The sequence below is a fragment of the Montipora foliosa genome, chromosome 6 (genome assembly GCF_036669935.1).
Source record: "Montipora foliosa isolate CH-2021 chromosome 6, ASM3666993v2, whole genome shotgun sequence".
In the NCBI taxonomy this organism is placed as follows: Eukaryota; Metazoa; Cnidaria; class Anthozoa; order Scleractinia; family Acroporidae; genus Montipora; species Montipora foliosa.
In genome coordinates this window covers 33022019-33039518 of record NC_090874.1, presented here as the reverse complement: position 1 = coordinate 33039518, position 17500 = coordinate 33022019, and the positions used below count along the sequence as shown (strand labels likewise).

Sequence of the window (17500 nt, the reverse complement as noted above, 5' to 3'; positions counted from 1 at the left end):
ATGCCACTAGGGATGTCGTAAACAGTAGAGTTCATCCTTGACGAGCGTTTTTGTAAGCTATATCTGTTGCAACCACTACCGGAATTCGATGACACGAGGAAAGAAAATGTTAAAAAAAGATAACTTCTTACGGTGGGAATTTTTTCATTTCATCATAATTATTTTGTAGATAGTAAGTAAAGTAAGTGATTCATGATTAAAAAAATAGGGGTCGCCAATGATCTAAACAAGTAAAATCAATTTGATTTTGCAAAGCTCTTGGAAAATTTCGATTGTCACGTTTTTGCGTGACCTGTCGGGGAAGGACTGGAACACAAAAGAGGATTGATCGTTGAAGGGATGAAAGGTTTTTACCCAACAAAAACGTTCTTGAGCATAGTAACGAAGCTTTAAGCAGGCATCATCTTCATTTGGTTGGTGTTTTGTATAATACATGTATCTCTCCATTGCCGTCATGCTCGTCTTCTGGAGTGTGGTTTTTGTGAAATTTAATCACTGGTTGTTTCCACGCAGGTCCGCACTATTCAAGCGGACGAGGACAAAAATACTGCTCTATTTTGAGGGAAAAGACTTCAAAAATATGCATTCATTTTGAAGTTAAGTTTGTAGGGTAATAAAAACATTTTTTAAAAAGAAGCTCCATTAAATTTATGCGATGGTTTGTCCTCGAGTTTTCCAAACTTTCAGCCACTACTTGATCAGCAGCTATCTTTTCCAGAGCTTTTCCATCCTCCCGCTCACTTCTCTTTAACATTTTATGATGATTTGGAAATAAATGTGCCATTCTTTTGCCAGCCTGGAATTTTTTCCCTAGCGTTTTTGTCGCCATGTTATTTTAATTAATGGTTGAAAAACATTTATGAAAGTCAAGTAGACTAGTGCACGACTGACGAAACAGTCTACTTGACTTTCATAAATATTTTAAAATCAATTTTGACTGGTCACGGTCTTCTCTGATCCAATGCTGTGCAATACTTATCGTCCACGGTTTCTGCAAAGGTTTTAAAACCTCAATTTCACTAATGCTCAAAGTAATGTGTGACGTCTTACAGTCTCATTACCTGCGCAGTAATGTTGCGCACAAACAATTAGCGTAAATGTCCTTAAGGCTTAACGCGATTCATCACTTGAGTAGAGGCTAGTGATCATTGGCATTGATATCAGTGTGTAATTGGGTTGTTCCTTAAGAATGGCGTACTCATGTTAAGTACGTTGATGACCTCAACATCTTGGATTTTATTCCCAGGAACTCTAATAGCTATTTGCCTATCATTGCATCTAATGTAAATAAGTACTCCCTAGAGCGCAATATGAAACTAAACCCTAAGAAGTGTAAAGAAATGGTTGTAGGCTTTCTCCAGTATAAACCAACATGTTCCAGTCCTCTACTCATAGGGGGCACCCTAATCAAAAGGGTATCCCAGTACAAACTGCTGGGGGTCATAGTTTCTGATGACCTTTCATGGACTGCACACTCTGGTCATATATACGACAAAGCTACAAAGCGCCTCTATGGGTTGAGGATCTTTAAGAAAAGTGGACTTTCACCTTCCAACTTAATATCTTTATATTGCAGTACGATACGCTCTGTGCTCAAATATGTGTCCCCAGTATGGGCGGCACTTCCAGCGTACTTAAGTGACCTTTTAGAACAAGTCCAGAAAAGCCCTGTATATCGTCTTCCCTGATGATTGCTATAGCGACGCACTTCATCTCGCTGACCTTGCACCTCTTAGCGATAGGTGACAACAGGCATGCATGAACTTTGCCATGAACTGTGATGTGTCAGGAACACTTAGTAGTCTCTTGTGGGTTCCGATGGTTTATTACCACGGTTATAATTTATGCTCAGGCTCACAATCGTACCATGCCTCTACTGGCAAATGCAAAAGACTTAACAATTTTGTGACTGTGTCGTGACCGCCCCCTGTAATTCAGTTGTTATTGCAATAGGGTTGAATAAATGATTGATTGATTGATTGTCCTATCAATCACTTAAAATTCTCTTGACTCGTCACCTAGAAGCTGCGTCTCTGCACTCTTAAAGGTAAGGAAGGCTAGCCTTCATAATGCCATTAAGTGAAAGGCTATGATTCTGCACAAGCTGCAGATCTTCAACGAGGTATTTGGGGATACCACCCCACACCGAAGATGCATACTCTAATACTGTGAGAATACATTTTCAGTTGTGACTAGGTAGAGGAAGCATTACAAAAAAGTACATCTGAACCCTATTATTCTTGCTCTTGGACATGCAAAACTGCTGTGCTTCCTGGATTCCATGCGTAGAATGGAGCTGATTTAACAGGACGCTTTGCGGGTGTGATAAATAATTTTTCTTACTTGATCACTTCTCTCTTTCGTCTATAAACCACACTTAAAATATACATTCATTTCATTCATCTTCACGGGAACGAATGAGACCAACAAATTGACCTGCTAAGAACAATGAAAGACAACTGGTGGAAAAAGAAAGTGGAAGAAATTGAAAGCTTTGGAGAGTGTAACAACTCACAGTGACTGTACTCCGCACTTCAACCGGTGATCGGCCCCAAAACCAACACTGTTGCCCCAGTTAAGAAGGCTGATGGAACTGATCAGCTATTTACAGACATAAAAGAAATATCAGACAGATGGAAAGAGCATTTCACTAAATAGTGAATCAAGAAGGCAACATAGACAATGATGCAACTGACCACCTAACTGCTCGATAGACAATGATGCATTTGAATGGAAGAACTAAGGAAAGCTGTAAAAGCTGCTAATCTTGGTAAAGTGTCTGGTCTGGATGGCATACCAGCTGAAGTCATAAAACATGGCGGTGATGGCCTACTACAACAACTGCTTTCTGTAAAAAGTGCACTAGGTGAAATCGCTTGCATAGGTCCAGGGGTTTCAATAAAAGCCGGTTACTGGCGGTATACCGCTGCCTGCTTTGCCTCACACCACCGGCTAGTTTGCCTTGATTTTCACTAAAAATGCCATCATAAACTTGTCAAACTGCCGCCTTCAATGGGCTATCATGGACGGCTATTTACGAAGTTATTGAAAGCCCTGTAGATCCAAGGCTGGACAAACTGTAAACCTAAGAATGAGCAATGCGCAAAGCCAGCGCTGATTACTCTTGGCTCAGTCAACAGCGAAATCAATTAACTGCCGGAGAGGTAGAGCATTGCATCAGCATCACCGAGGTCATGGGCTCAAATGCCGTTGGAGCCACCCAAATTTTTCAGTTGTCAGTATGAGACAATTGCTTCAATTGTCTCATAAGTGCGAGGATCGTTTCTCTCTTTCTGAAGCTATTGTATTGGAAAGCATTCCGAGAAGCTGGTGAGACTACTGTTATGTGTCAGTTATTCCCCAATTAAAAGTATGAGAATTTTGTCGAAGATTCACCACCATTGACAATGGTTACAAAGCATTTGAAGGCCAAGCCTTGTTTCCATGTTGGACTATAAGGGTCACACTTTTAACTCCCCATAAGAGCTGTCGGTGCAAGCTACAAAATTTCTGACAACTTTTGTCATGTTCTTTAGGGTCCCCTTAACACATCTACATACTTAAGGCAGCTTGCTTTCACCACGAAATTCCCACAGGACTTTGTTTCACGACATATGCTCCCTGACTAGTATTGTCAAATGAAATACCTGGAGGTTAGATTATTTTTGATGTTGGCGTCATTTTGACAAATTCCCTTTTTGTGTGTGCAGGTAGTTTACCTTTTTAAAAGCAATATTGACAATAAAATATGTTGTCACATACCTACGTACTGCTTGGAAATGTGTAGCTTTAAATGGTGTATCTTCATTCACTTTATTAACCACCTTGTCATTCAACATACTCATTTGCACTCATAAGAAATTGTTATGTTGACATGCATGTTATTTCATACTGTTATACAATTGTAATTGAATTTTTTTATTAATTAATGTGCACTTGTTATTCATAGGTTAAGGAACTTGTTGGTGCTATAAAAGAATCAGATAGGCTTGCTGAAGAGGTGAACTCACAAGCTGTTAAGGTCAAATGGGCACAGAACAAGCTAAAAACAGAGCTAGAAGCACACAAGGTATGTTACACATTTCCTTTCTTTAAAGGGGCTAGGTCACGCAATTTTAGGCAATTTCAGCACTGATCAAATGGTCATAGAATTACCTAAAATATCAAAATAACTGTTCAAAACTATAGAAGAACTCTAACAAAACACAGGGAAGCCAAGAATGGACATGGATGAAAAAAACTGGAGAGGATTGAAATGGATTGAATTTGGGTAAATTTGAAAAGCGTCGGCCCACCTTTTTTCAAATTTATATCAGTCTATATCAAAATGTCATTTATACAGCTGGAAAATCATTCTCAGTTGTTATGTGGCCGTGATTTTGCAAATGAAAGACTCTTGCTCTGCCAATTTGACGTTTAGAGCTCATAATTAACAAAATTAAACAAAATTACCTAAAATAGCGTGACCTAGCCCCTTTAATTGAAGCCTTTACCCTTTATGTCATTGTGTTGAAAACACAGTGAAACATCTTCATAGGTGGGGCTGACAGTAAGGGATAATCCTCTACTACATGTTTATGGTGGCAGTGGACAATTACCAACTTGTTCCCAGAATCTTTGTCCCTACTGTGCACAGTTAACGAAAGGCACAACGCTGACCGCTTGTCAGGGGGAATGAAGGTTGCTTGCATTGATTTATGGTGAAAAACAGTACATAATAAGCAGTTGTGAAGGTTATTACCTGTACATCTTGTTTTTGGAGTCTTATGAAAACATCAACTTGTCTCAATCTTGATCAGTAGGACTTCCAGTCCTAATCTTGCCATTTTTTTGTTGTCATTCTAATCAGGAAACCAAGAACAAGCTGTCACAAATAACTCAAAAATTGCAAGAAGCCAAAGAGGAAGGTCTTCAAATCAGGGCTGACTGCCAAGCAATGATTAAAAAATATCAGGTGAGTTGTTTAAATTAGAGTTTGCTTAAGTGTTACAGCAGCTGTAGCTTTGTCACTGGGGCTATCAGACTACATAATTATACTGTATACTTTGAATCTCCTTTAACATTTTGTCCTACTCAGTGACAACCATGCTCTATCAGATGGATAAAATTTTTATCAGTGTTACATTAATGTGGATTGTATCAAATGATTTTTGCCCACAATCCTGGTCAAAGTAATTACTAGTGCATACATCTGGGAATGTGATTTTAATCACATCCCTAACTGTTCGCACTTTTATCAAGTATGATTCCCTTCCCCTCCTCCCACCAAGACAATGTTAATAACAACTGATCTCTTTGCAACTGTCAACACCACAACATACATGTATCATTATTACATTTTTGGGTAAGGTCAGGTCAGGTCAGGTCAAATCATATTTAACGTTGATAATTCGTAACAATAATTCAACTGACAAACCTGAGGTCAACGGTGGGCTCATTTTACTCCCCCCTCTCCATCAGTGCTCCGTTCTACGGGTATTGAAAGCTACTTAGCTACACGGAAAGGAAAGAAGTCGAAACAAGGGTGCGAGACCCAGGAAGCAAAATCACGGCCTCTTGCATTAAGGCTGCACACACGGAAAGGAAAGAAGTCGAAACAAGGATGCGAGACCCAGGAATCAAAACCACGGTCTCTTGCACGAAGGCTGTGCACTAACTGACTGTGCCATCCTTGCTCCTGACATTTTAGTACAGTGTATGATGTCTTTGGAGCAAGTTTTCAAAATTATAACTGGGTAATAATTACATAATTTTTGTTATAATTATTGAAATTATTATTGATTTAAGTGCTGTGTCTGCATTATAAACGGATCATACTGTCCCAGTGAATAACTACCAGTAAATGCTTTGTTTATAGTGAAAGTGCACTTAGCTATCAAGCTAGCTCACAAGCACTCCACTTTTAACAATCTGAAAGAAACAGTTCAAACTTAAAAGAAACATGATTAAGAACCCCAACTGGCAGGAGGAAACTATTTACAAAGCGTGGTAGAGTTGAATCCGGGACAACCAGGAACAAATCGAAACCATAGGTTGGACCTGGGACAAGGGCATGCAAACCCAACGCCCTAACCACTAGACCATGTTGCCTGCTTTTACCTTTATTTGCTTACTATGCAAAATTATTGCTTGTCCAAGCTATTAACCTTGTTATTGATTTAACTCAGGAATGTGAAGAAATGAGATCAAATTCCCTGGACTGCAAACTTAAAGCAAAGGAGGTAGAACTGAAAAGACATGAACAAGAAATTGCAGACCAAGATGAGGTATGGTCTTTTTTATATAATACATGTACTTACCTAATGGTCCAACTCCTATGATGGGTGGGAGGGGCTGGGCACTAAATTTGCAAAATGTAGGTGACCAAAGCAGTGATCCACAAAGATCAGCAGAGCAAGTAAATGCAAATAAATAAATGACCACTAAAGCTTACCCACAGCCATATGGCAAGGCAAGCTCCTGAAACCACCCCACAGGTCATGAACACTTGCCTAGAAGACCACTGGGTGCATTGACTCAAGATTAACTTAGCCCAAATTCCTTTTAGCCACATGACAACAATATTATTATTGTTGCATTTGTGCTTTACCAAAGATCGTGATCGTAACTACTGAGTAATCAAGAACATTTCTGTTTAAAAGATGATACAAAATAATAAAAAATGTATGAAAAATGTAAAAAAGATAATACAGGATCTATTAAGATACTAAATTTTGTAGAGATAAATGCAGCAATGAATTATTTCGCAACAGGTTAAAATGAGTTGCTCTTGTAGGTTCACAGGATGAAAATACAGGAATTGGAACAATTTAAGGAACAATGGAGGAAGACTCAAGAGAATTTGAAAGCCGAAAAGGCCAAGGTGATTATGTGTACATGTATTTTTCTATTTTTACTTCTTTTAGACTTAAGTACAGTCATACGTTTTCATTGGTTCATAACTCTGCCATTGTTTAATGACCTGGGAAGTGTTATTCCTCAGGTTAGCTCATTGGAAGAGAAGATAACAGTATATGCTGTGAAGGTGGCAGAACATGAGAAAAGTGCACTATTGGTAAAAAAAGAACAGCAAAATCTCAAGAAAGAACTTGAAGAGTGTCTTGTGTTCAAAGAGAAGTATGAAAGGTTAGAAAATGGATGAAAAACATCTTGTAAATAATCCTTTCTAGTAAATATTTTTGAAACACAAAAGGTTGTGCATGTGCCACTGGGAATCACACAGCAGGAGCTTTACTACTCCCACCTGGATGGGATGCCAGCTCCAGTATTGCAATGTATCTTTCTGGTCCCCACTTAAACATCTTGTTGAGGAAAGTTATTATAGAACTAGTCTTCAAGATACATGTGCACAGCTGTGTTGCAGAATTGTTATAATTTTGTTTTAGGACTGTATAGAAGGAACACAACTCTAAATGAACATCATAATACAACAGAACCAACCCTCTTCTAGGAAATGTAGAAAACCTTACTCGTAGAGCAGTCAACATTAAAAGTCCATTTATTTCCATTAAAATCTACTGGTATTCATATGATAAGAACTGAGCAAAAAATAGCTCCTCACAAACTTTACCCTTTTTAGCAAAGTGGCTGCTCAAGGGGATCAGTTTTACTGTGCAAGTAAGTCAAATATTTTTAATCATGGCTTTAACTGTTTTGATAATTCTTTATTTATGCAGTGAGGCGGAAGTGGTGAAGCATTTGAAGAGTGTTGAAATTGAACAGAAGAAGATCATATCTGACATGGAGTCTGACATATTGTCCTGTCACAGTAAGGAGGCAGAGTTGTTAGTATTCTCGGAAAAAGTGACAGCTAAGAATGCTCAGCTGCAGTCTGAAGTCACTGGCAACATTTCTAAGGTACATGACTGTACGTTTTGTCAACAGACGTAATCATTTTCAATAGTATAGCATTGTTAATATTTATAGGGTTTCAACTTTTTTGAGTGTTACAACATGCAAACACATAAGCTGTGGAACACAATTCTCCACAATTCAACAATGACAAAAGAATCCATTTATGTAAATTTAAAGCCATTCAGTGCTATGCCCTGCCTGTGAGACAATTGCTTCAACAGTATGCAGTGCCAAAAAAAATGAAATAGGGACATTTCCCTTTATTTATACCACTTTCAGGAAAAAATTGGAGTTATAGTTTCAGGAATCTCCTGTAATTTGCCAAAATTAGATTTGCCCTTGAGTGGACAAAAATAAATAGGTAAACATTGTTTTTCAATCATTTCTATGTGATGAAGTCATATAAATCAAATTCGTGAAAGGAATATGTGACTGTGGAGTCTTTGTGTCAAGACCGTTCCTGTGTGAAGCTTATTGACTGTTGTTTCTTCTTTTGTTCTGCCAATAAAAAATTTCTTAGTTTTTTACGAAACGTTTTTCTGTAGATGCACAGTAGGTTGTCCTTTTAAACCTCAATAACAGTTCTCCAGTGTTCTTGAGTATTTCCATTGCAATTTCCCTCGCAGAGCATTTTCTTTTACCAGTACATAGTTAATGAAGTTGCTTTGGCAGAGGCTGTATAACAAGTAAACTTTTATGATTGTTTGTATAAAGTACTGAGTACTTGTGTTTACTAACTACTAGTTATTGTCATGGTGTGGATGAGTCGGACTGCTTTGTAGTTTTTCAAAATTATTGTTTTCTTGTTCAAACTCAATCTGTCACATTTTCTAGCCAGAAGGCAATTTAACAAACTTGCTTATTTTTCAAGTGGAAATGGCAGTCAAACATATCTTTAGGAGGTAGTGTGGCCCAGTGGTTAGGGTGCTTGCTTTGGGATCTGGAGATCCCGGGTTCAAGACTAACTCTGACCACTCATTGAATTTGATGCTGGTACAGTGTAGTCCCTGGTTCAACTTCCCAGCTGCACTTGTAAATAGCCAACTGGTTTGCCTCCGGCCAGTTGGGATTCGTAACAGTTGTTGTTATTGTTCTGTTCTGTTGTTTCGTTGTGTTTCATTGGCCCTGAAAAGCCCTATTGGGGAGCGGTCAATTAAGTATGCATTGTATTGTATTGTACTGTATCTTTGAGTGCCACATACAGTAGTTACATGACTTGTGAAAAGATGCCTTAACCTTCAAATGTATGATATTTTAGCATTTATATGTAACCACTACTGTTTCTGGCATTTTAACCATTTTGACCTTCTGCATATTGTACACAAATTTATAGTACAACAAAAAGCTCTTTTTATTTGGAATACCTGAAAAGTGTCTGAGTTATAATCTGGGTAGAATTTAGTTTTCTGTGCAGCAAATGGACAATAGAACTATGAGGTGGTTATTTCATTGGCAAAAAGCAATGTACTACACCCCTTTGAGCAATACATTTGACCTCCCTCTGTGACAAAACAACTGCAACAATAAAAAATAAACACATCTGCCTCACGTCTTACAGAATTTACTGAATTTATAACCTGCAGTGGAGCAACCAAATGATGGGTTCTGTGTTGGGGTTTCAGTGTCACTCGTTTAATGTTGTTTGCTGATTCAAAGCCCATGTTCCACGAGATGGCAAATGACGCTATGCAATGCGGCTAAAATTTGAAAATTCTGAATTCAACCTTCTGGAAATGTCATGAATAAGATCTGATCTTTACTCTAATCTTGCCTATTGACAACATGATGAAATCTACAGTACAGAACTTCCAACAGTGATATGTTATAAATGACTGAAATTTCAATTTCTTTCTGCCTCAGCTGTTCTTTGTACAAACATCATCCGCTGATGTCTGATGTCTGATATTTTTTTCTTTTAATTAATCGATACTTTCGCAATCGTCATGTTAGCAATCTAGAGCTGGAGGTCACTGGCTGCATTGTTCACAACACTGTTTGGAACCTTTGCAGTTGGATACCGGTTTTCACTTACCCATGTTAATTACAAGAATAGTTTTTCACATGTTTTCTGTGCTGCTACACTAGTTTTTCACATGCCTTTGCCTTACCGGCTGCTTTCACTTTAAACCAGTTTATCTGATATCATGCTACATACTAGGTCACGCAAAAATAGACATAACGCCCATGTTATTTCCATTCCAGCAACCTTTTCCAAACATACTACCGCTATAGCCATGTCACCTGTTGAATTTATTTGCAATTGTAAACATTATAAGCGATGTTCACCAGTACATTATCTGCATTGTTATGAATGAGCAACTGGCTGCAGAAACATTTACATGTACCGTAAACACCGGCGTATAAGCCGCACCTTTTTGCTCAAAATTTTCGGATCAAATAGGGGATGTGGCTTATCTGCGAGAACATCTAGACGCCATGCCGTAAATTTGCATAAATTAACAAGTTTAGCGAAAATTCTTAAGTCTGTATAGACCTCTGCAGCAAATTAATAAGAACTTCATGAAACAATACCACATTACGCATTGGGCCATTCTATTTTTTATCTGCACCCCCCTATTGAGGGACCGGGATTTCTGAAGGGGAGGTGGGGGGTCTTTAAAGGCCGTTTCTGAGGGGGTAACTGTGTCGGCACCTCTGATCTTTGAATAAATCCTGAAGGGGGAGTGTGTCGGCACTTTGATCTTCTTTTCTAAGGGGGGTCAAAAGTTTACTTTTCCAATGGGGTGAATAAATGGAATGGCCCATTGATCATTGCTTTTGTGAGTTTGGTGGCTCCTAAAAAAGCCGTTTTTGTTTGTGCTTACACAGGGATTAAACCTTCTTCGTTAAAAGAGCTTTTAACCGGTTTAACCTTGCCTTTCTTGAGCAGGTGAACTTCACTCGGCAAGGAATCTCCATTCCACCACAAAGTATCTGTGAATGCGGCTCATACGCCGGTGTTTACGGTACTTGTTTTGTTCCATACTCCGAGTAAGTGCTTAAAGAAGCATCTTGTGACAGTTTTTATGGGTTATTAACATCTTTTGTTAATTATTTTGGCTCCTTTGTGTTGTGGATTGGGTGTGTCACAATCATGCATTATTTTAAACAAACAGCTTGATGCCATTCTTCTGGACAAATCAAAACTGGAAGAGCAGTTTCTACAGGTGGAAACAGCAAAGAACAAACTGGTTAGTATGTAAATTCTCTGTTATTAGATTTAGAATGTATTTTTCTGTTATAGTTTCCAACTTTACAGCCTGCGAACACAGACATACACTGTATTTCTGGCCATTGTTTCTCTCCCCCAATGACGACCAGAAATATGTGTGCATTCACATGCTACCAACATTAGGACTGTTATAAAGAAAATATAATGGTTGAATGTATGTTTGTTTAAGGAGCAAGAAATGAAAGAAAGAACGTCATCATTGGAAAATGAAATTCAGTCATTAAACACTCATTTGGAAGAGAAATCAAAAGCTAGTAAGAGCAAAAGTTGGGTTTTTTTTAGTGTATTGTATTGCTGTCCATTTTTGTCTAGAGTCATGTCAAGAATTAAACTGTTCCTTTTGTTTCTTTACCTAGTGTCTGAACTGAGTGCTTCTCTAGAGGAGTCACAAGATGAACTTCAAGTCTTGAAGAGGAAGAACACAGCTCATATTAAGGTAACTTGAAATCTGTCCACCCAGTAACTGAAAAATTGCAATTAATTTTAATATAAAGGAGTTAAATTCAGCAACTGCAATGCCAATGTTATCAAAAACATCATTTCAAAACATTTTTTTGCCTTCTGTTAGGTTTTTGGCCATTGCCAAAAATTATTTTTTGTTGTGCTGCTGGTTAGCCTGAGAGCAGTCTCTTTCGATCTTCCTAGATAAGTCAGGAAGAGGAAAGAAGACTGTGCTCATGGCCTGCGCATTCTTCTCATCCAAAGAAGTGGACGAGTCAGTCCTGTTTCTTTTAATGTTTGCCCGTGATCAATCACCATGGGTCATCAATATTTTGAAATTGACAACAGCGTGGCAATTTGAACTGTTAGAATTCCCAGGAGTTTTTCCTCTGTGTGTCGGTTACAGAAACTAGTCTGACAAACCTATAAAATTAATTTTAAAGTAAAAAATGAAATAGCATTTTTAAGAGTACGGACTATATTGAGTTTCAAATGAAATGATTCCTTGATTGTCGTGTGTTTGCCAGAGTTGTTCTAAAATATCCTGACTGTTTGTTTTAGTTTTCTGGTTTTGTGGCTACAGGTCACTTGTGACTGACACTGAATACATTTCAATTTTTAATGCATGCGCAATACGAAATGTGCAGGCCGTAAGCAGAGTATTCTTTCCTCTTCCTGTCTTATCCAGGAAGATTGAAAGAGACTCTGCTTGCAGGATAGCTGCCGGTATGAGTGGAATATTCTCTGACTGGAATGGGATGAACAGTTATGACATAAATAGATAGATTGATTCTTTATTTGTTTTTATAGTCATATTGTTTTGTAGAGTACAGCAAGAGCTGTGCTGCACTTGTACAGCTGTAATAGGATTCTTTTAAACCAATGCGCCAATTGCCACTACTGTTCCTGTAGCTGTCTCAGGTGCTTAAAAATTCCTTAGTTTTAACTAACCATCTCCTTCTTCACTTTAACCATTAAAGCACTACTACTAGGGGCAGATCTAGGGGGAGGGTGCAGTGGGTGTGCTCTTCCCCCCCCCCCCCCCCCTTCAGATGACCTGAGGCTTTCTAATAGAACTGTTATTCTGTAAAAAAGAAATGTCACTAGTCAGCTACACGATTCCTTAGTAGTGCACTCCCTCCTAAGAAAAATCCTGGATCCTCCCCTGATTACAATCAGAAATCGCTTTTTGTTGTTCTTCGCATTTCGAAAGTTCTTGTGCTAAATACTTGGAATGCGAGATTTCATGCAATCATTTTAAGAGAAAAACTACTTTTTTTGACAGCGATATTTTCCATTTAATGGTCTGCCATTACTTGGCGTGGTAATAACAGATACGTGTAAGCCCTCAGGGAGCCGGATCCTGGAAAAATGATGTCATTTATTCACTAGCTTGACAATGCAGTGTGTGATTGCGGCTTAATTGTAGTATGCAGAACACGAATTCGACAATCTGAAAGCCAAAAACTCTTGTGCTGCATACTAAGCCACATTCACAAAATTTTAAGCTAGTGAGTAAATCACGTCACCTTCCCTTTGATCCAGATTGCTAAAAGCTTATCGGTCGGAACCACAGCAAGTTATGGTGGACTGTTACATGAAGAGAGTTTAGTTAAAATAAACAGTCTTCCTCTTAAAATTTACTACAGACAATTTTGCCTGATGAGCATTCAATGCCAGTACTTTTGAAATGTGAAGAAAAACTGCAACAGCATTTTACCGTGTGTTTTAAAATTATAATTATAGTAACAATTATTACATGGGGAACTCTAGCCAAAGCCACGAATGCTGAGCCAAGAAGTGGACTGTATATAGCTACAGTGTGTTTTAAAGTAGAGCTTTTGCCATTTACTTGTGTAGAGTATTTTTTACTATTATTATGTAATTTTTTCGACAAATGACAAGTATTTCCCTGACATATAAATTGTCCTAAGAATTCTTAAAGTTGTAATTTTTTTATAAGCCACTAAGAAACGTTTTAATTATAAATTACTTTTATTATTATTATTATTATTATTATTATTTTGTCCTTGGCCCTCTTTTTGGAAAATGTGGGCAGTCCTTTGGCGTTAAGTGGGGTTGGCCAGCATCAGTGTTCAGGTGTAATAAAGATGTTTCCAACCACAGAAGTGTGATATTTATTTGTTTCTTGTAAATAATATTGGTTTTTGAGTTGTTTAACTCTATGTTTTTGAAAAGCCAGTAGCCTTCATTGTGGTGTACAATAAAAGTTAAATTTTGTTGTTGTTGTGGTGTTAAACTGAATCAATAGCAAAAAAGGCTATTTGTTTAAAAACTGCCCAAGACCCCTCCATAAATAGGCCTTTTGCAACTAACGATCACATGGTACAAAATCTGCCATGCTGGAGGGCAAGCTCATTATTATTCCCCCACTGGGACATTAAAACAAAGGCAAGTCAAGCTTGACTGGTTCAGGCATGGCAGATTTTGTACCATGTGATCGTTAGTTGCAAAAGGCCTATTAGGCTGTTCTTTTTGCAACATTACGGAAATTTGGAAACATGCCTGGAGCCCTTGTTAAAATGTGCTCAGTTATAATCCAAGCAGGCACTTGTTACCGAATTGAATGACTTGTTTGTCTTATGATGGATGAAAAGGCAAAATTAATGTTTCTTAATTTTCATGCATTTTATTAGTTTACTTGTACATAGCAGAGTGAGGCTGCTATAGAATAATATGAATTTCTGTTTACACATAATTAAGAGTAACTGCAATACAATTCACTTTTTTTTTTCAATTTCATTGTGATCTATGTTTAAAGGACTTAACAAGGCAGTTACAGCAAGCAAGAAAGTGAGTATGATTTTTCCTTTTGTGTTAAACTGGCCCAAGTTTAGTTTAATTATCAAGTAGATGAAAGTGATGAGCAAGTAGTTTACATCTTCTTTTGTTGTTTTTCTTGACAAAAGTCAGTAAAAGCAGACACCTAGTCTCTTCCCTGTTTTACCATTGTGAAACAGATAGGAAATTTAATGATCCCTCAGTATTCAATGCTTTAAAAACATTTTTTTTAGTTATTTGCTGACATATTTATGTTACTATGACAACTGTTCACCAGTAGCATAGCTTTCTCTCCTTGCGCCCTCACTGGCGGATGAAGGGCTTACATTTAAGATGTCCTCTAACTGGTTTCTGTACTGTGAAAATTTACCTTTTCAACCATAGCCAGCTGGTGCCAAAATGTTAGATGAAATAATCCATGCACAAGGTGTCTGAGAATAATCTTTCTACCCATTTCCATTGTCATTAACTTAGATCTATTTACCTTTAGAGCCACATGAGCTAGGAATTTGGTGTTTCAGAAATTGCCATTTGTTTTCTTTCAGGCAAGTGGATAAATTAGAATCAGCTAGTCTGGAATCAAAAGAAAACACGAGTGGGGGTTCCAAGTCATCCTCTACGAATTCACTGGATAAACTGGGCAGTGCTTGCACCAGCCCAACATCCGTGTCATCACCAAGCTCAGCCACATCAGCTACAGATGGCGGGGTTGGTATTTAACCTGCTCTCGTTTGAAACGTGGGCTTGAATTTAAAGGAGTGATTACTGTACATTTTTAAACTTGAAACCCAGTTTGTCTCCAGCCGGCAAAACAAAATAAAGATGACCAAACAAACTCTTTTGTTTTGTTTGAACTTGAAGGAAGGCTTGATAAATTGTTGCTATAGTATTTACCTTTTGGCTCAATGTGGTTATCTAAAGAGTTCCAATCATATGCATATACATGTACATTTGCATGTAGATTAGTCATCCACTCTGTGGAAAGGTTACTGCAACAGCAAAAGTAGTTTTTTTCATGACAACCAATTTTCCACCAAAGCCCTTTATTACTCGACATCAGCTTTGAGACGACAGAAAAGTTTGGTTTTATCAAAACGCGTAAATAATAGTACATGAAAATTAAGTACCGTGACGTTTCTAGCGTTAGACCTTCGTCAGCGCGAATGACGAGGGACTAACCATTGCTCTGATGACGGGCCAACGCTCGATACGTCAGCTCACAAATCTTTTATGGTGGTGGTTTTACCTGTATCCACTCGTTTGATAAAACCAAATTTTTTTGTGCTTCACTTCCAACCAACACAGCACCAAAGCCTCTTAAGAAACTAACTTCATAATTCGCTGGAGATGACAGAGCCAGTTGTAAGGCAATCGTCAACCTACATCTAGTGTGTACTGGTTTGGCAGCATGCTCTGTGTCCTTTTCTTCTTTTTGATGGATTCAAGTGCCTTTATCAGCAACTGTCTTTCTGCTTATTTTGTGTTTACAGTGGGTCATTGTTAACAGTTCACAGTCATCAAATGATCGGGTAAGCTTGGCTGTTGTCCTAAAAGCTGACTTAGTCGTTAGCATTGGTAGATTCAGATTTGACCTTCTTTAGGTCTCATCCTCGGTGTAAAAACCTGTGAAACTCACGGATGACATCAAACAATAACCTAACCCTACCACGAGCTAACAAAACAAAGAAAAAGTTTCACAGGTTTTTACATCGAGGTAAACCCTTCTTTAGCCATTAACGCAAGCGGAAATTGGAGTGTTTCGGCCTCAGCTGTTCAAGGTGGAGGCAGTGCGGCCCAGTGGTTAGGACTCTTGCCTTGAAAACCGGGTTTAAGACCCGTTCTGACCACTCATTGAATTTTTCCTGGTTGTCTCTGGTTCATCTTCTCGGCCGTAAATAGAAAACTGGTTTGCCTCCGGCCAGTTGAGATTCTAAACGGTTGTTGTTTTTCTGTTCTGTTGTTTCGCTGATTGTGTTTCATTGTATTGTATAAGGTCAAGTTTATCGTTTAGTTGCATTGATTCTGGCTCTACTCAAAATTAAATAGTTGCCCAACTGGTCTGTAGTTTCGCTGTATATTGGAAACTTCCTTTCGAAATACTTGTGAATCAGGAGATTTACAAAACCAAATAGCAAAGAAAAGACAAAACTACAGTAAAGGGCGTTTAGCCAAATATCTTCCTTCGTAAAGAGGGTTAAGTTTAAACTGAGGCATCCTTTTTTAATCCAACAAGTGTCTGAAAGTTGAGTCAAGAGTTTGTTAACTTTCCCTTGCTCGCTTTGTAAAGTAACTTTCAAGTTAGTGAAACGGTTCATATTGACACGGTTGATATAGTTTTCGTCTTGGTCAGTGCAAACAACCCGTTACTAGCCACAGGGATGGCAATGTCATTTGGTGCCTTGAAAATTATTTTTATCGTCGCTAATATTATGTGTCCATTGTTACAGTCCTCATTTGAAGCCTCCAGTGGAGACCAAGTGCAGATTTTACCGCAAAACCAAAAGGAACACAGATCTAACACAGAGCTCGAACCAAATAAGGCTGTGCTCGTGGAACGCATCTGTAGGCTGCAAAAAATCCATGCTAAAAAGAATGAGAAGCTTGAGTTCATGGAGGAACATGTTAATGCTTTGGTAGATGAAATACAAAAGAAAAGCAAGTAAGTGCCACTATTTCATTTATTATTGGACTGACTGAGCCCACTGTGTGGTCTGAGGATGGTTACTAAACTTCGTCTTCTTCTACAGAATTATCCATTATTATGTGTTGCGGGAGCAAGCTGGAACACTGGCTCCTCCCAAATCGGACTTGCATAAGGTTAGTCTTTCCGAGTGCTTGATGGTTCTTTCGTTCTTTCTGTCTCTCGTTGTATTGCGGGGTCAATGTTTCTTTGTGCCATACAGAAGTGTCGGCTAAGACCGTGTTGCAATGGGATCAGCCATCATAGTTCCATAGTCCGTCTGGTTAAATAGGTTATTTGGACAACAACGGGTGGCCAAACGTATGCAACATGTTGTGCCCAACAATGTTGCAAGATGTTGCGTTGAAATGTTGCGAGCGTTTGGCCAAGCCTTTAGGGAGCTGAAGCAACGGCGACGGCAACAAAAACGTCATCTCAAAATATAAATTCGCGTTATTTTAATCGCTTCTTGACTATTTCAACCATTTTAA

The 17500-nt window shown here is 38.4% G+C and overlaps 1 protein-coding gene across 2 annotated transcripts in view; it reads left to right on the top strand.

Moving 5' to 3' along the window:
- The window catches only part of LOC138007159 (coiled-coil domain-containing protein 186-like), a 33380-nt gene that overhangs the window by 10291 nt on the left and 5589 nt on the right, over nucleotides 1-17500 (top strand). For both annotated transcript variants that reach the window (XM_068853916.1, XM_068853915.1), the window contains exons 5-18: nucleotides 3950-4069; nucleotides 4850-4954; nucleotides 6168-6266; nucleotides 6776-6862; nucleotides 6983-7125; nucleotides 7677-7857; nucleotides 10971-11045; nucleotides 11256-11340; nucleotides 11443-11522; nucleotides 14310-14341; nucleotides 14875-15037; nucleotides 15820-15858; nucleotides 16777-16988; nucleotides 17077-17146. In XM_068853916.1, coding sequence (XP_068710017.1) covers nucleotides 3950-4069; nucleotides 4850-4954; nucleotides 6168-6266; nucleotides 6776-6862; nucleotides 6983-7125; nucleotides 7677-7857; nucleotides 10971-11045; nucleotides 11256-11340; nucleotides 11443-11522; nucleotides 14310-14341; nucleotides 14875-15037; nucleotides 15820-15858; nucleotides 16777-16988; nucleotides 17077-17146 — 1491 coding nt within the window. The remainder of the gene's footprint in view (nucleotides 1-3949; nucleotides 4070-4849; nucleotides 4955-6167; nucleotides 6267-6775; nucleotides 6863-6982; nucleotides 7126-7676; nucleotides 7858-10970; nucleotides 11046-11255; nucleotides 11341-11442; nucleotides 11523-14309; nucleotides 14342-14874; nucleotides 15038-15819; nucleotides 15859-16776; nucleotides 16989-17076; nucleotides 17147-17500) is intronic.